Here is a 20,406-nt window from a genome sequence, read left to right on the forward strand (position 1 = left end):
CTTCTTCTCCTTCTTCTCCTTCTTCTCCTTCTTCTCCTTCTTCTCCTTCTTCCTCTTCCTCTTCCTCTTCTTCTTCTTCTTCTTCTTCTTCTTTTTAACCACCTCAGTTACACAAGCAAAACCTAAAACCTCAGTAAACGTTTTATGTATACAGTTCTCCTGCTGAATACTCATTCACACAAAAACAACAGATACACATGCTCCCACTTACCCTTTTTCCTTATTCTTTCAGAATTCTAATTGGACATCAAAATATACATTGATTATAAAAGATTAAAAAATTATTTTATAACATTTCAAAGGCCTGAAAGGAACTATTACTGATAAAGCATCACTAGGTTTTTAGCAATAGAGATTACAAAAATCCCCTCACTCCTTTATATTTGGTTTTATCGAGCAGCACTATACTATTGCTGTCAAAACCCTTACGAGGAAAACCACTATGACAATAACTTCAAACACATACCTTTTCTCTCAGAAATATAATACTAAATTGATTGTTAAAGAAGAATCACATACTGTCAATTTTAGGAAGCATAAATAGTAATTTAAATATACAAAATATATGAGATAATTTCCTTTTTATCCATCCGTGGCAATATTTATATGTAACTAACAAGTTATTCTTAAAAGATATATAGGAATTTAACTTAAACTTTACCACCACATAAAATCGAAGCCACCCCATCCATCCCCTAGCCCCTGCATTTCCTGTTTCTTCCTTGAAACAAAATAAAATAAACAAGTGGTCATAATTCTTTGGTCATGGTGTCAGAATCAGTAAGAATGGATGTGATGGTCCTGCACAGAAGATTACGACCCAAAAATGTGGTGATAACTAGTTTGAAAAACTTAAGAAATTCTAATTCATTAATGGACCTAAATTTTGCAAAAGATTGGCGTTTAGTGTACTAAAATATGTAAACGTATCTGTTTGAATATTTATTTCTCATTTTTTAGGGGAAACAAACATACACGTGAAAAGTTACTTAAAAATAGTGATGGCAGTGGTTATAAAGCCACCGGTACCACTTTCTTGAAAGCAGTCGTGCTATTTAGCTTTCGATTCCTTGTTCCTTCCATTGTCACAGTGAACCCTGGTCTCCTCCAATCAGATCCATGATGCAAGGACACATGTCCTGAAAGTCATTTCTGAAGGAAATGTTTTCTGCTGGGATATCCAAATATATCCTAATAACTTTCTCTGGAGTCTGACTAACCATTGCTTAGTATAAACAAGACAATATTGAAGAGAAATTCTTACAAAGCCAATGTAGCAAAAATATTGGTGTTGATGTAAGGTGGACATCCAAATTATGCATCACATTTGTATTCATTTCCCGTCAAACCCTTAAAAACTTACAAAGCAACAGATGTTCTTAACGAATATGATACTTGACTTCTACATTACTAGCACCAGGTCATATATTATGTGATTGAACATGATTTACAGCTGTGAGCTCTCATACAGAAGCCAAATGTGGACAGAAAAAAAATAACATCTTAAATGCAAAAAATAATAATAAAAGGCATCAAGGGATTACATATAAAAGAGATAACAAACCAGTTAATACCGAAATTATATCATCTAGTAAAACTCTTGATATTTCTGTAATTTATATACGTATAATGTGTATTATTTCAGGTGTCACCCATAAACTAGTAAAATATTTACATCTTAATATCTTTTGGATTCAAAATAATCCGGGATAAATAACTGTCTTAATTGCAAAGATACAATTAATATACATTTTATCAAGAACTTGCCATGAGTAGGCACAGCTTCCCGTGGGCTTTCCAGGGAAGCATTGGCATTCCATTCTGACAGAGAAGATATGTAACAGTTACTTATCACATGACTGCGTTGACCTCCCTCTTCGTGTAAAGTGATGTGGAGCTCCCGCCGTCCTGTGCACAGTTATATGGCAGTATCCCAGAACACCGTTTGCTGCTTAGAATAGGGTGGAGGGCTGTACTTCTTTGCCCCTGTGTTCTTCTTCCAGCTGGGCAGGATAGGCATGCTATCCTGTTTGCAAAGCCCCTTTTCCGATTTCTGTCTAGCTTTTATTTCCTTGCACAAGCAACGCTTTTTCTCAATCATCTCAAGCATTGTATGGTCTCCATGAAACCACGGCATGCATGCCACCTAGCAAAAAAGAAAGAGTGAATACAGAAGCAAAAAATGGAATGAAAGCAATTTCTTTTTTTTTTTTTTTTGCACCGTGCTAGTAGTTGTTTCGAAAAATGTCAGCTGTTTATCTTTGTAATTCTTACAAAGTGAAATTAAAGTATGGGAACTATAAATAAATTTTGTACTTAGGTAAACTTTGTGACATATTCAAACAATTATTTGGGCAAGAATATTTTTCCAATATGTTTCAGGAGCTCACAATATGGAAACGACCCTTTCTTTTTTTAAAGCAATTTGCCTAGTATTTACCTATTACTTTTACGTTAACTCCATTGTCTTATAGGTCCCAGTGTATCTAAGTTCAATTACCGGAACTACTTTTCAGGAGATCTCAGATGAATGTGGTCAGTTTTGAAGAATTTAAAGACCATTTTTGTTCTTGAAATAAAACTTGGGTTTGTTTATAAAAAGCATATGAATTAAGGCTTTTCATAATTCTTCTACCAAAATGACTTTGCATGCATCTAATGCTTGGAATTTAAATGTTTAAATAATTTTTTGCAAAGAAATTCTTCTATATTTTTTGATACTTCAGCAAATTAAGTTAGAATCACTAGCTTCTGCCATCATACTGACCCAGGCCCCAATTAATTCCAGTATTTTAGAAAAACAGATTCATCAGGTCAATTATGTATCAGGAGATGATTCAGAGCTGATTATATACTGAAGTATATTTCTGGACAGATGAACACTGATCCTAGGTATATGTGATCATGTCCCCTAATAACTGTTCTTTAGAAGAGAACTATAGAGTTGAGTCTCACACAAGGACAGCAATGTGACTGGGCCATGAACCCAGCATGAGGAAGCTTCCATTTAATTGTCTAAGCAAATCTACTCTTCGACTTTAAGGGTTAAATAGCTCATTTGGAGTCTCTGAATTAGATGTTACAATTTTAGTATAAAAATCAGAGCAAATACTTAAATAACGTTTACTCTATACCAGATCCCATTCTAAGTACTTTGCATAGTTTATTAAACTCACAACGATGATGCTCTGAAATAAGTACTATTTATTAATGCAAAATGATGAGTTAAATGAGATTTAGAGAGATTTAGTAACTTGCTTAAGCTTACAGAGCCAGCAAATGGCAGAGTCAGGATTGGATCCCGACAATCATTTCTAACACTGTGCTTTTAACAACTATTCTGTACTGACTTTCAGTGTATATGTAGATGTGGAAAGGATTGAGAAGATAAATTAGTACAACACCCTCAATATATAGATGAGGAAGCTAAAACTTCAAGAAATTACATATGTTGCCCAAAGCCAGGCAAGTAAGTTTCTGGACTTGAACAAAGCAAGATTGACATTCTCATGATTCCTAATCCTTTATGGAGGGGGTCTAGAGCTAGAAGACAAGAATTCAAAACCTGGATGTGTCGAATTTCTCCCAGTCACTGCACTTCTTGGTTTCTTTATCTGAATAACTGAATTGGTAATATCTCAATTTCAGTAGTTGGTGTAAGGATTAAATTGGATGATGAAAGTGAAGTCATTTTTCAAAACACTAAACCACTGCCCAACTATTATTATTGTAATACTGACAAATACCTACGAGTTTTCAATACCTGCTCTCTGTCACACATGTGCAAAGAGCTCTGTATATGTTACATTAAATCCTCCCAGCCACCCTGAAAGCTTGGATGTATCTATATGGTACAAGTAGGAAAGCAGTCTCAGAAAGCTTAAGAAACTAGATCAAGGTCACAGCTTACTACATGTAATACAGACCTCTATCAAAGTCAGATCTGTCTGACTCCAAAGTGAATATTCTTTCTACTACATCTCCTGATTATTATCTAGAAATTATAGTAATAGTTATTGTCATAGATGCTACCATTTCCAGACAGTACTCAAGAAATCCAAATATATTTATGGCTTTATGAGAGAATAAATAGTGTGTATTAAATAAATCCAAATCAGTATTTTGGACTTGGAGTCCAGAAGATGGCACTCTTAGATTAATATTTTGTATGTGCCTAACTTGATATAAAGTTCCTTGAGAAAAATGAGCTGTGTTTTATGGCCACCAGTGTTTGGTTTTTAAATGAAATTCTAGATATTTGTTAAATTATTCAAAAAACCAATAGGCTTTTGTCCCAACAGAACATCGCCAAAGTGGCTCAGAAATTTTTCAAAAGATTTCTAATATTTTATAACTCGATAATCCATGCAATAAAAATACAGTAAGTCTATTTTGGTGGAAATACAAGCAAAATTTATTGAGTGACCATAAACTCTTAAAATGGATTTATAACATAGAATTCCCAGAGGGCAGGCCCCAAATTTTATCCACCAGCAGCCCCAACATGCAGAACAGAGTCATTAAGCTCTCGATATAAGTTTTATGAATGAATAGACGCCACCATCATTGAACAGTTTTTGTTAACTCTTAGAAAGCTCACCAGATCATTTTCTTTTAGTAAAATCTCACTGGATTTTACACATTCCAGCAAAATTGCAAAACCTCCAACCTTCTTTCAGGTAAGATATGTACAGCATCACTTTGATATTTGCATTGTATTTACTTTTCCACACAAATCTTTTATCATTTGTTACTTAATTTTCTTTACTATTTAAGAGTGAGAATCAGCACATGTCACTGCAAAATAATAATTCTCCTAGATTGCTCTAACAACAGTATCTCCAATATATTTCATAATACTCATTACATTTCTGGTATGTAAAACTGCATTACTATAAGTGTGTATTTTCTGACAATTAGAAGTTTGTACTATATAAATGTGTCAATTTAAGAATAATCCATTCTTTAAAAAAATCTAAAAAATAAAAGTTTAAGAATAAAGAGTTATAAAGTATGATTTCCATATTCTTTACATTTTTATTTTAAAATAATTAAATATCCACTTGATTGATATAATGGTTTAAATATTAATAGAAGAAAATCAACCTCTTTTTCAGAATGCTTATAATATTAAACTATTTCGGTGGTCAATACAAATTCTGTGAGAAAGCGTTAGTCAATACATGAATGATGGCTAGATAGTCTAAGAGAATTTAAATACAGGTTATTAGAAAATAGCCAATTCAAAAATTTTTAAATTTCAATATTTTAATAAATCTGTTGAAGAGTGCTATAGAGTCATCTCATATTAAGCTATTATTGAACCTTTTTTTCTCATTTAAGAAACCCAAGAAAGTTATTACTATATTAAGATGAGATAAATCCTTTTTGAAAGTGATTCATTTTGGGGGAAGACAAATCTACTTCCCATGTTTACTTTTATATAGCATGTGTTTTTCTTTTTTTTTTTTTTTAAGATTTTATTTATTCATGAGAGACAGAGAGAGAGAGAGGCAGAGGGAGAAGCAGGCTCCCAAGGAGCAGGGAGCCCGATGCGGAACTTGATCCCAGGACTCTGGGATCATGACCTGAGCAGAAGGCAGATCCTTAACTATCTGAGCCACCCAGGCGCCCTAGCATGTGTTTTTCAATATTTCTATCTGGAAGGTGCATGCTCTCTTTAATTCCCAGAATTAAACTCCAACGTTACCCACTATGGCCATTTACATGGCAGAATCTCTCCCCCTAAAACAAGTCTAAAAATTACATTTCACTCTGACAGTAAGATGCTTCAATTTATTACTTTGTACATAACAAATAAGATATTAAGCAATTATATGACGTGTGTTAAGAATACTACCCATAAAATATTTCATGACTTTGCTGCGTTTTTGTTTTGTTTTGTTTTATCACCAAATTCTTCAAAGTTTTTTTAAAATTTAGCTATAAAATTCCATTTCACCTCACCCCAGAGTTAAAAGAACTCTGGGATTTGATTTACAACAAGCATGCATTGGGAGACAATTGTAAGACAATTGTTCAATTGATATGAATACAGTTACATCTATTGGACAAGATTTTCATATTAACATGATTCAGCAGAGGTAATATTCTTTGCTAAAAGTTGATGAGGATAAAATCAAGTGAAGCTCTTCCTTAAGGTAAAACACAAATCCCCCATCCCTTATGTGCAGGCTCCACATAGTGACATCTTTCCAGAGAGTACAATATAGAAAGGGGGAGGAGAGTAACTTAACAGTGAATAGCCTGGCAAACACTACCTACACACACCAAGTGATGGACAGTGATTAAGCGATGTTGATCATACGGACCCTGGATACGATATTATGAGAAAGGCACACTGCCTCTGTGTTCCTCCTCCCCATACCCATAATATCAAACTAACCATGAGAAAAACACCAGACAAACCCAAATTGAGAAATACTCTACAAAATACCAGTGCAGAAATACTCAAAACTGTCAAGATCATCCAAAATATAAGGAAATTCTGAGAAACTATCACAGTCTAGTGAAGGCAAATGAGACATGGTAACTGAAATTAACTAATGTGGTATCCTGGAAGGGATCCTGAAACTAAGAAAATCCAAATAATGAATAGGCTTTAAAATTACTCTTTCAATATTGATTCATTGGTTGTGACAAATACAGTATGACAGTGTAAGATACTAACAAAAGGGGAAACTTGCTGTGGGGTATATAGGAACCCTCTGTGCCTTCTTTGCAGCCTCTCTGTAAATTTAAAACTATTCTAAAGTTCAAAAAATATATTTTCAAAAATCACCTGAAGAGACTACATTCTTTCCAAATGCTAATCGTAACTTATCTTTCACTCTTTAGATGGAAGCAACATGGTATAATGGAAAGAGTTCAGGACTTGATTGGGATCCTCATTGTTACGTGACACTGAAGTTATGTATGTCTTTGAACTTGTATGCACTTCCTCTATACATTGTATATATATTGGTACATAATTCATATACACATAGTATATACATTTGCATATACTTCATATATATTTATGTATATTGTATATACTTTATGTATACATTACGTGTATTGCTACATATGTCATACTTTACATGGTTGTAGGAGGCAGTGAACTAAATAATGCTGGCAATTGGATTGAGAAACTGTAAAGTGCCAGACACTGCTAATGGTCTTAATTACTAATCCTTTAATACATGAAGAATAACATAAATGTCAAGGAGTCTTTAACTTACCTCAATCATTACTTTCTCTAGGAAATAAACTAAGTACTTCCCTATATTGAGTATATTTTATCCAAAGAACAAAGGAATGATAATACTGTTCAGTAATACATCTCCATACATTTTTTTAAATATTCAATTGCCAAAATATGTAAGCCATAAAGAGATAAAAATACTCTAAAATAAGCACTTAAACACTAGCATTTCAACACTAAAAATGACACCAGAATGAAGTTTATACAAGCAGGCATATCTCTATCCATTTGATTTTTGTACCTCATGAGTTAGCATGTAAAAAATATAATAATTTACCAAAGACTTAGGGGACAAAGCAATGTCGAGCAGGTGCCTTGTTGGCCTCAGAATTAAATTCAACTATTGTGAATAAGATTTAATTTCTTAAACAATAGACCTAATACCAATATTAATTTTCAGATGCTCCCGGGCAGGGGTGGGGGTGAGAATCTGTTCCAGGCTGTTCTCTCTGTGACAATTTCTCCACCCCTATAACCCACATTATGAGAAATCATTTCCAATGTGGTGAATATAAGATTTAATCTGGCTGAAAAAGAAATAAAAGTCACCAAATTTCTTTGAATTTTCTCTTTACCCTGCAGAAAATTTCTCCAGGAGAGCATGGATAGCATTAGTGGGGCAACAGGGAAGGGGAGGCATGAAAGCTGGCTGATGAGATTCGAGAAAGGAACGCTAAGTCTTCCGTTATTATGGGGGATAGCGAGTCCGCTATATCTGTGCAGTCCTCATCCTTAGGTGTCATGAGGGTGGCCAGAGGTGTTCGTGAAACTAACATTGAAACTCTTCTTCCTCTCACATGTAGTGGGCAAAGAGATTGGTACTTTAGTAACAAAACATACATAAAAAATAACATGTAAGTAACTGTGGCCTTTTTATGTAGATCATCAGGATAATGGACAGGAATTGGCAAAACACAACCCACTTCCCAAATACAGCCTACTGCCTGTTTTTGTACAGCCCATGAGCAAGAATTTTTGTTTCACGTTTTTAAGTTGTTGAAAAAAAAAAACAAAAGGAGAATATTTTGTGATACATAAAATTATATGAAATTCAAATGTCAGTGTATACAAAGTTTTAACTGGCACACAGACATGGCTATTTGTGGACGTATTGTCTATGGCTGCTTTTAGGTTATAGAGTTACATAGTTGGGACAGAGATCACACATCACACAAAGCCTAAAATATTTACTGTCTGGCCGCCTTATAGAGAAAGTGTGATAATCTGCTATGTAAGTGGCCAATTAAGCCTTGAATTATGTATATTTTGGAACTGTCTAATAGAAGACCAAAAGGGATAATATTAATATTGATGCTATAAAAGTGTCTATAAAACAAGTCAAGAGCATTGATTCATATGTGCTCACATATTTTTCATATCAAGTTTGGTCCATTAGATTTGAAATCAGCTCTGACAATTAGTTTAAAGGATATATTTGAGAATGTCAACTACACATTTTACAATTTCATCATCAGAAGGAATAAAAAGAATGTTGGAATTAAATAAAGTGGATTATCTGGTGTAAATTCTCTAGGTAAGAGACTTAATATAAGGTCAGCCCCTTGTTTTAATAACCTTGAAGTAGTCATCTGTGATGTGTTATTGTAGGAATTTGACTTCAATATAAAAGTTGTTTTGAGAACTTTAAAAAAAAAATTATTCTAGTGAATTATATTTGTTTTCTTCTTCTCCAAATATATTTTGGGAAGAAGATTTCAGCTTTACATAGTTTAGGCAACAATATAGGTCCTCAATAAACCTTCTGAAAGTGACATAACATAGAGATGGAAGGGTTATAATTACCTTCACTTGTTAGCAAATTCACTAATAAAGTTGCTTTATTTCTTATCAAATAACAAGTGATCAAGTCCATGTTACTTGATCCTTACACAGAAAACAAACAAACAAAAAACTTGTCTTTTTCTTTTTTTAAGATGATTTATTTATTTACTTATTTATTTATTTGAGAAAGAGAGAGCGATCAAGAGTGAGCATGATCTAGGGGAGGAGCAGAGGGAGAGGGTCAAGCAGACTCCCGACTGAGTGTGAAGCCTGAGGTGGGGATTTATCCCAAGGCCCTAAGATCAGGACCTGAGTCGAAATCAAGAGCCAGACCCTTAACCGACTGAGCCACCCAGGCGCCCCCCTATCTTTTTTCCTTGAATGAGTAAATTTTGCTCCATGTATCTATTATAAAATAGTTGATATTTTTAAAGCATACAGAAGTGACCCAACATCATAATATTTTCTATGCTCAGTGTTTGAAAGTACAGTCAAATAATCCATATGGCATTATAATTACTTATAAACACCATTTGTTCAACTTCCAAAAGTATAAATTCTAGGTCAGGAAGATGATTCTACACTAATTGATTTTTTTCCCTTTTTTTTTTTTTATGAAGGCCAAGTGAAGCTATTTGAACAGATAATACAAGCGTGCAATACCAAAAAAAATCCAAAGTATGCAGTACCAAAAAAAAAAAAAATAGGTAAAGTGTACAATACAAAAAAAAAAAAAACAGGTAAGTGTGCAATACCAATAAAAGATATAATATGTGTGCCATATCAAACAATGCAGAATCTAAATATGCAGTACAGAACATAATATAAGGTGAAATACCAAAAAAGTGGGCACTTTTCAATTTCATGGGCCTGGATTTGATCCCAAGGCTTTCAATCTCATTTTGGTAGTGTTGCCCAAGTTAGTTATTTTGTTTTCTTGCCTGAGTTATTATGGGAATTAAATATTCCTCATGTTATATTTTAATGCTATTATTTGAAACAATAGCAACTTTGGTATATCTTTAGCTTTTTTTGATATTTTTTTTAAGATTATTTATTTATTTATTTATTTATTTTAAAGATTTTATTTATTTATTTGAGAGAATGAGAGACAGAGAGCATGAGAGGGAGGAGGGTCAGAGGGAGAAGCAGACTCCCCGCCGAGCAGGGAGCCCGATGCGGGACTCGATCCCAGGACCCTGAGATCATGACCTGAGCCGAAGGCAGACGCTTAACAACTGAGCCGCCCAGGCACCCCTAAGATTTTTTATTTATATGACAGAGAGACACAGCAAGAGAGGGAACACAAGCAGGGGGAATGGGGGAGGGAGAAGCAGGCTTCCCGGTGAGGAGGGAGCCCGATGTGGGGCTCGATCCCACGACCCTGGGACCATGACCTGAGCCGAAGGCAGACGCGTAACGACTGAGCCACCCAGGCGCCCCTTTTTGATAGTTTTTTGCCTGTATTTTTTTTCCATCTTTAATTCTGATTTATTGATTGGGTGCTTCTTAAATTATTCCCTTGTACTCCTCTCTCATTCATCAACAACGTTGACTCAGAACCTATGCTTTATGAAAGAATTATTACACAAGTTAACAACTGAGGCATGGGGCGCCTGGGTGGCTCAGTTCGTTAAGCGACTGCCTTCGGCTCAGGTCATGATCCCGGAGTCCCGGGATCGAGTCCCACATCGGGCTCCCTGCTCGGCAGGGAGTCTGCTTCTCCCTCTGACCCTCCTCCCTCTCATGCTCTCTGTCTCTCATTCTCTCTCTCTCAAATAAATAAATAAAATCTTTAAAAAAAATAAATAAATAAAATATAAATATATTGATAAAATGAGAGCAACATCTTGATTTCAGAGCTCCTTTTGATTGCAACATCATGGGCATACATTAACCACACCTTCTTTTTCTAGATCTAAAGATCCCTCTTCATGTATAAATTCTGATCAACTACTAGGCATATGAGAAACATCACATGTTGGTATTTCAAGCCATAGAAGCTATTTGTTTTTACATATTTGTGCTTGCTTACATGATCAATTATGTAAAACTGACTAATCAAAAAGATATAAAAATTGTAACTTAAGACAATTACATGGCTTTATGGTGACTAACATAATAAAATAAGTAAAGACAAAATAGAGCTTTAATGTTAATGTAGATTGCTCATTTTCTCTGCCTGAAAAATGAGGACAACAACCAACTCTTCAGTTTTATAGTGATGTCCTTTAATCACGACCAAGTCACAGGTCACATCCAAGGACAGAGGTTGATTTTAACTACCGTGAGACACAGTGACAAGTATAACTGATCCCAAGCTCCTCTAATACACCGTGCATCTTTCTCAAATAATAACAATTCTATTGTTGTGTGTGTTTGATTTCCTATTTTCTTAAGAGACAGTATAAGACAGATGAAATGGATAACATGACCTGGTTTTACCACTTATTTGTTGTGAGATGTGGGATAAGGCACCGAACATTCCTGAGGCCTTGTTTATCTGGGAAATGAAAATAATAAGACCTCAAGTATGTTGGGAGGAATGCAGGTGACGTAGCATCTGTTACAAAGTGGGCACAAAAATATGAGCTCTTGGGGCGCCTGGGTGGCTCAGTCAGTTAAGTGTCCAACTCTTGATTTCGGCTCAGGTCGTGATCTCAGGCTCGTGGGATCTAGCCTGCGTTGGGCTCCATGCTCAGCACGGAGTCTTCTTCTCTCCATCTTTCTGCCCCTACCCCCCGCTATCTCTCTCTCTTTCTCTCTCTCAAATAAATAAATAAATAAATCTTTAAAATTTATATATCTACAAGCTCCTCTACCCCCAGTAGACTGTGAGCTCCTTGAAGACAGGAGCTCTGTTGTTAATCCTCATGTCCTTAGCCGTCAATACAATGGAAGTATGTATTAAGTGCTCATGCGATGCATGAATTAACAAACAGGTGACTGGAAGGGTAATGCTCTCTGAGTGCTTTCAGGAAAGCCGCTTTGGAAATTTTTGACTTAATAAATGATTTTAGGGCGCCTGGGTGGCTCAGATGGTTAAGCGTCTGCTTTCGGCTCAGGTCATGATCCCAGAGTCCTGGGATCGAGTCCCGCATCGGGCTCCCTGCTGAGCGGGGAGCCTGCTTCTCCCTCTGCCTCTCTCTCTCTCTCTCCCTGTCTCTCATGAATAAATAAATAAAAATCTAAAATAAATAAATAAATAAATAAATAAATAAATAAATAAATAAATAAATGATTTTATTTCACTTTGGTTCAGTTGAATTCAGCAATATCATGAGTGTACAAGGTCAAAAAAATTATTTCCCACAGTTTTTGAACCTCAGGAGGCATTTGGACCTCAAACTCAGCCCTCAATTCCAGGTGAGCCGTGCCCTGGATGCTCTATAGTTGAGAGCATCCCTCTCAGACTCTGAGGTCTTTGAATCCTTGGGTCCTCAAGGATTCATATCCTTTGAATTGTGGGACCTCAGAATCCTTGAGCCTTTGGCTCAGGTTAAGTGATACACCTATGGTCCCTAAACCTTGGCATGCCCTCACCATCCCTTGGGAGCTTGTTAAAATGAACATTCTTAGTCACTATCCCCAGAGATTCTGCCTCTAGGTTCTGGTAAAGTGGGTCTCAGGCAACTGCATTCAAATGGTCCAAAAAGCATTTAATTCTCCTTCGGAAATGTTTCTCAAATCTGTCATCTACGTTTACATCTCCAGTGCCATGCTCTTCATTCGGCTCCTGGACTCTAATGCAGCACTTATAATCCACCAGCCACACTCTGCCCAAGTGCTGTGAAGCCCCCATAAAACCATAGTACTCAATGACTCCCCATTTCCTGCAGAAAGCAGTTCATGCTCCAGATCCATCACAAGTGAACTTCAACATTGTCTTTTCTGGCTAATTATTTTTCCCCACTGTTTACTTCATACTCCTGTCATACCAGGTTATCATAACTCACTCAACATCATAAGCACATTACTTGCTTCCATTCTTTAAATCAAGCTATTTTCTTATTCTGGAACTTACGTTACAGTCTTAGACACTTTTTTCAAGACATGATAATAAAAAGAAATTATTCATTATGTATACCTTTTACTTTGCCGTTGTATTATAATTGCTCACATTTGGTTGGGTTTCATTTTTTAAATGCTGTAAGTAATATCTCAATACTTTATGACTTTTTCCTTCAGGAATCCACTCACACAGTAACACAAGTCAAGGGTCTGAACATTTTAAGGCTTTTGATGTAGATATAGCTTATTTGTCTTCCAGAAAAGTTAAACCATTTTCTGTTCCCATATGCAGTGTGGGATTCATATCGTGTTAGCACTGGTTATGTTACCAACAGACACAAGCAAGCAAACAAACAAAAAATCCTGTAAATGGTATGTATCTAGAAGAACCCTTTGATTTCTACATTTACTTGTATTAATAGTGAGTTGAATGGGCTTGAATATTTCCAAAATGTTTAATAACAGAACAGTTGATGTAGCCTGAGTTTATTCTTTTTTTCTCCCTAATGAGGTGGTAGTTTTACTTACTAATTTATACTTTTTAAATAAATTTGGGGAATTTATGTTTTATTTATCATAATAATTTCCAATGTTTGGCACTTTATAGTCATTTATGTTATTACAGACAGATGTTCCTAATTTTTACATAGTCAAATCAATTGTTTTTTTTTTCAAAATGCCTCCATTTTTTATTCTTTGAAGTCCCTGCCTTTTCAATAATCAATAAATATATTTATATTTTTTAAGGCTTGCAAACTCTTTAATTCATCCTTTACTATTTTGTTTGTACTTTTCCTTGTCACTGAAAATATGTTGCTTAGAAAGGGTAAATATATTTAATATGAAAAATGAAACAGAAAGTAAAACACTGAAAGGACAGATTTTACTTCTTAATCCTCCATGAGATAAGAATCTACTTTTATTTATTTCAAATATTTCATCAGCTGTTAAAGCACTATTTGTTAATCATCATGGTTGAGTCACATTTCAAATTTTAGAAGTAATTCTGTACTATAATCTCATTTTATGAGGTGATAGCTGGTGTGACATTGTTTGAATTATATGTATCAGTTCTACTTTAATGAAAATAATGTCCAAGTGAAAAAACTGTGCTTCCCATCTTGAAATTGCTCTGATGGAACCATTATCTTCTTGAACCATAAATCTATATGCATACTCACATACACACCTAATCAGTCCTTTGCATAAAAAAAATACTGTTTCATTTTCCAGCTTCAGATGATGCATATTTTGGACAAATGTCGTCTTCCAGGTTGCAATTTATTGTAACAGTCTTCTTAAGTGTTTCACTTAGGAAAATATTTAACAATTATGTCTTAAAAAATCATTATAGTTCATTAAAAGAAAATAAAAATGTTTTGAAGACTGTTTAGAAGTCTATCATTAAGCAAATACACATGCACACATAATACATACTCATACATTTCAGATATATTCATGAACATATGTAAGCATATATATAAAAATATGTACCATACATTAGTGTACATATGTATTTGAATACATTTGCGTATATGTGTATATGTCATACATCTATGATTAAATTATCAAAAATTTCTAGAGATCTCCTGCTTATCACGTTGTTCAAAAAATATAATTCTGAAAGTTTTGCTAAAGGAATATAAGTGTCAGTATTATTACCAAGGAAAAAAATAATGGTCTGCAGCTAATAAAATCTCCTATCGCGATTACTGATTGATCTCAAGGAATATCAAAATATTCTTGAATGCTTTTACAAAGGTTCTAAAATAAGTGAGGAAATTACGTTCACCTTCAATCAGGTGACTTTGCGGTGAAGGACTGTCACAGTCTAAGGAACACCAATAATGCAATAAGCAGCAACTGCGATTTATTGTGCATAAACCATGTTCCAGGCACTCTGTAGGCACTTAGCATATATGAATTCCTTTAAAGCTGAATAATTCTTTTTTTTTTAAAGATTTTATTTATTTATTTGAGACAGAGAGAATGAGAGAGACAGAGAGCACATGAGAGGGGGGGAGGGTCAGAGGGAGAAGCAGGCTCCCTGCTGAGCAGGGAGCCTGATGCAGGACTCAATCCCGGGACTCCAGGATCATGACCTGAGCCGAAGGCAGTCGCCCAACCAACTGAGCTACCCAGGCGCCCTAAAGCTGAATAATTCTATAAGCATGTCTTATTGCTATTTTTTAAATGATGAACTGAGGCTTGAAGAGGTTAAGTAGTAGCTACAGCTCATATTCCTAATGGAAGGCAGAACTGGAATTGGAATTCAAGACGTAAAATACAACAAATGTTAAAGTTTATGCTCTTATCATTACACTAGATTATCGTACAGCTAATTATGACTAATGTGGCCCAAACTGGACACCACACACACACACACAGATTCATTATGGTACTTTCACTTCATCTAGTTAATGACTTCGGGAAGTGTGTTGGATTAAATAAAGGTGGTAAAGCTTGTTGCTGAAAGATGAAAAGGTTGGAGGATTTATAAACTACCAAAACTTTAGTGGAGAGGGGAAACTGTGACTTTTTTATTTGTAATATTTGCCATTACTGTCACCACCACCTTCTCATCAGTGTTATTCAAACTATGGGCACAATAACCAGTTTCCTCTCAGTGGGCAAGGCAGCATGTGAACACTCACCTGCTTCATTTCACTCTAGCCGTACAATAACCCTGTGATCACCATTTTCTGGATGAGAAAATCAAGTTCAGAAGAGGTTAAAGATCCCTTAGCAGCTGCTGGAGAGAGATTCCATACCGGGTGTGAAAGGAAATTAGCAATAGAACGGAACACCACAATCTCCCTCCCTGGGTCAGACCCTCTATCTACAGTGCAGGCTCCTTGCATCTCACCCACAAGAATACACTCAGAAAGGCTCGTAATATTTTCACTTGATTGTCTTGAACATCCCAGGGTTCGACTGCAAAGGTATTTCTCCTCTGCTCTTCACTTTACCTCCCTTTTGGCTTCCTTCTTGAAGACGCAACTACTAAAACGTTTAATGGATGGGGAGTCCTGATAAGAGATGTGTCCAAGTGGTGAATAATAGCAATTTCGATAACAAGAAGAATGATGATACCTTTCTTGCTATAGAGAAATAGCTCTATCTCATCTCACTTCCAAATGGCTCACTCACTGGTAGTACTTCCATATAATTGTATACTGAGCACGCATTACCTGCTCTGGATACTACGCCACAGAAGTCCCTCCCTTTGAAGATATTTTTCTTTTTATTTCATCAACCACAACTGAAGTTCATTTCAATAAACAACTTTTCCCTCACTTCCATGGCGGCAAAAGATGTAGTCATCCGTCCACACATACCTATGCTTCTCCAAGTATTTTCACAAGTATGGTGAGATATGGTGTCTCCTGACTGAGTTGCACAAATGTTAGCTGATTCAATGAGTTGCATTAGGAGAAAAAATAAAAAGGAAAGTAAAAAAAAAAAAAAAGTAAAAAGCTGCATAAAGGAAAAAGGCCAGGCATGTTTTTTATACCACCATGAAAGAAGATGCTAATTGCATCAAACCATCATTTCACAAATTCTTTGTTGTAGCAGAACTTTAGAGAACAAAATTTCACCATCAAGAAAAGTAAAGGTTCTAAACATTGTAAATGCATCACATTTTCATATTACAGTATGACAACTAAATGCAAAAAGCAAGTTGTCAAAATTGGGTGTTAACTTTGTATCTCTTCTGAAGAAATACAAAATGCAAATTGTCAATTGTATGTGATTTAGCACATGTTCTCTGGTGAAAGACTTGTCAAACATACAGTGGAGACCCATCTATCCAAAGATGCACCATCCATCTAGTTGTGAGTGACAAGGTATCTGCATCTTTACACGTGTATACAGAGCATATCTACACATGTAATAAGTGGATTCTTCTGTGCAAGGATACAGAAAAATGCAACGACTAAGAAATAATGATAATATTACATGAGAAAGAATTGATTTTTCATTTAATTCTCAAATGTCTGAAATTGCCTTAAAGTGTTGCTGTTTTAAAATGTGTAGAAAGTGGTGAAGAACACCTAATATAAGCATAAATGATATATGATGTGATATATCATATCATACATCAAAATGCAAGATGAGGCTTTTCAGAGAAAAGCTGATTTTTGTCACATATAAAAATATTATGTCTACGTCCATAGACAGGCCCATGTATATTCTTAAAAAATATATAATATAATACAATATAATATAAGGATAATTAATAACATGGTTATAATGTTAGATAATATAAAATTAATGTCAATCATAAAATAATACATAAATATTGTATGATATTTAAAATAATATAAAATATTAAATAAAAATACATATTATTCTTGATTTGGCTTTTTACCACTTTATAATTATAAAACTCTTTGCCCTTGGAAAGTAAAAAGACTATAGAAAAATTTTGATACATTTTCTCCAATTAAAAAGACACAACATATTTCTCAACAATTAAACCTAATAATGACTACAGATATAATTTCAGCTGTTAATTGATTAAGCTAATTGTTTGTAATAAAGGGAAGAAAAAACCCTCTGAGCAGGTTTCAGAATTAATTTGTTTTTAAATGAGCAAGAAGTTTATAAGTAGAATGCCTTAAAGAGACATTCCCTTAAGGAGCAAACAGTATTACAAGATAAAATTCAATTACAAGAAGTATATCGATGTTTTTCACTAAGTATATTCTCTTAATCGCTTACATTAGCATTAATTTAATTTCAAGTTTAATTTCATTACAAAATATTGGCTTTTAATAATGCATATGGACTTGACCACAGATAAATTAGGGAGAGTCACATCTCAGTAAACATTTGTTTTCTCTAGCAAAAGAGAGGAAGGTTCAAAGGCAAGCAGAATATGCTAATCTTCAAGGAACAGACCTTAATAATAATCACTGGAATAGCTAACAATCATTCTTAGTTCTTATAACTTTGAAGGAAGCTGGGTAAGTACATAAAATATATGTTTTTCTCCACCAGAACGCATTGCTCAAGATGAGCATAACTTTCTTAGAAAGGAGAAACACGCTTGCGATCACAAATAATTCTGAAGCCAGCTTTGCTGTTTACTAACTATGGGCCAGTCTTGGCCTCAGGTTCCTGCTTCTCTCCTGCTTCCTGGGGTTTACTCACTGCCCAAGAAGACGTCCTTCAGAGCAGCTACAAAGGCAACAGGGGGGCTCAGCTGACTGCTGTCTGGGAGAGGGATGCCCTGTATAAGATGTGCTGGGCAAAGAAATAAACAAGGGTTTCCATTCAAGTCTCAGATTGAATGTCTTGAAATCTAATTATCAGATGAAAGGCTCTTATTTGCTGGTAACACATTTCTCACGAGGGCAATTTGATGCAGTCAGCTAAAGTTTGAAAACTGGAAGGAATTGTTTATTAAATGGTAATTAAAGTTTTCACCATTGAGAAATGCCGGCTAGTTTCTAAATCAATACTTAACAAAACGTCCAGGGTTGTGACACAAACATATACTCTTTCTTCCTGAGAGTGACTGAAGGTATTACCTGGAAATGACTCTGCACCCCCCCACCCCTCCCAGCACCCACCTTTCAGAGAACTGTGTATGAGCCATAGGATCATTCTCTTCGATACATAAGGACAGCTTAAGTTCAAAAGTGGAATCAGGGAGAAGGAGAAGCAGGTTTCCCGCTGAGCAGGGAGGCCAATGTGGGGCTCGATCCCAGGACTCCGGGATCATGACCTGAGCCGAAGGTAGATGCTTAACGACTGAGCCACCCAGGTGCCTAGGAATTGCTTTTATCATGCCCTTTATCTGCCTTGAAGCGTCGAAGGGCTCCTGTTGTCAGAACGTTGTGTCTACATAAGTTAGGTTGCTATTGAAACATGTGGACCTTATGGTCACATCTGTTTTCATGATCTCATTGCTTACAACTCCTTCCTAAGAAGTCAAATCAAAAGATGATTTCTCTCAACCAAGACTGTTAGATGTCCAAAGATGTGGCATGCCTATTACTTTTGAAAACTGGAGGAATCCTTTTCGACATTCTGATCTAAGAGCCTGAAGAAGCAAACAACACAGCTTCAGAAATCCGTATTTCATAACAGCTGAAATGACAAGCTTTCTTCCACCCCAGGTTAGATGTGCAAACCACTCAGAAATAAAATATGAGAGGGGGAAAAATGAAAATCAGAAAGACAAGAGGGAAGCAGGAGGAGATGGGTGTTTTATAATAGTTTGTAGCTGCCAAAGGCTCAAATTGAATTGAGGTGGCCTAAAAACCATACTACTACTTTCATTTCTTCCTTCCCATTTCAACTGCTCTGCCTATGGTTCTCCACACTTGCTGACATAAAAATAATTATAAATGCATTGGTTACCTTCTAGTATAATAACCATATGTTACTCACCAAAGACCTTAGAATTTCTCATGGGTGTAGGCAGGACCACAGTAGCTAATAATAAAAAGCCTGTATCTTTTAGTAATTTATTTTTTTGGAATACCTTCCTCAAGACCAAAATTTGGTGGACTTTTTTTTCCTATTCATATCAAATAAATGGTTTTCTAAGTTGGTTCAGAAAGGAGAGTTCTGAAGCTCAAGACCACACCTGCTGTGAATGGATGGTGTGCCTCCTTCAATAAGTGTTCAAAGAACAATGAGGAATAGAGGATGCTTCTCTGCCGTTGAGTTGCTAAAAATGGTATGAACAACCATTAACACACATTAAGCACAGTTAAGGTGCCAAGTGCTTTATATATGCTCGATTTACTCCTCAGATCAGCCTTATTGTAAGGTAACTATCAGATGCCCATTTTACAGATGAATAACTGAGGCTCTCACTGAGCAAATAAGTGGATGGAAATAGAGTCTGAATTCAAGTGAACTAACTCCACATCCCCTTTTAAGTCTTACACCATGTGGCTCTGTTCTTGGAGCAGTTGTGTGACTACAATACAATTATAAACATTTTAGGTTGCACATCTATCACTGTTCCTGGAAAATAGAATGTGACCAATAAGTGTTAACTTTCTTTCTCTCACTATTTCACAAATTAAGTACCTGAGGCATTACACTGCTGTCCAAAGATACACCACCAGGCAACATAATAGCCAAATCTAACTCAGTGCCCCATGGCTTCTCTCAGAATTCAATGACCCCTCAGTGATTCCTAAGACTTTAGACACTTCAGGGATCAATCTGCCTTTGCACCATGGCTATTACCATAATTGATGCATTTATATCTACAGTAATTATTGGAGATCTATATATACTCCCTTGTAGTTACAAAGGACCTTGTGACTGAATTCTGTGTGTCTCTCTCCAGACAGATACAGATCTTTCTTTTTTTTTTTTTT

General features: G+C 35.5%; 1 protein-coding gene across 1 annotated transcript in view; it reads right to left on the reverse strand.

Moving 5' to 3' along the window:
• Nucleotides 1-101: 101 nt before the first annotated feature.
• The window catches only part of NYAP2 (neuronal tyrosine-phosphorylated phosphoinositide-3-kinase adaptor 2), a 168,963-nt gene continuing 148,658 nt past the window's right edge, over nt 102-20,406 (reverse strand). The window contains exon 6 of the mRNA XM_035006993.1: nt 102-2,146. Within this exon, the coding sequence (XP_034862884.1) occupies nt 1,919-2,146 (228 nt within the window). The 3' untranslated portion in view covers nt 102-1,918. The remainder of the gene's footprint in view (nt 2,147-20,406) is intronic.

Source organism: Mirounga leonina, unplaced genomic scaffold, assembly GCF_011800145.1.
Source record: "Mirounga leonina isolate KUSES-001 unplaced genomic scaffold, KU_Mleo_1.0 Mir_151, whole genome shotgun sequence".
NCBI lineage: Eukaryota > Metazoa > Chordata > Mammalia > Carnivora > Phocidae > Mirounga > Mirounga leonina.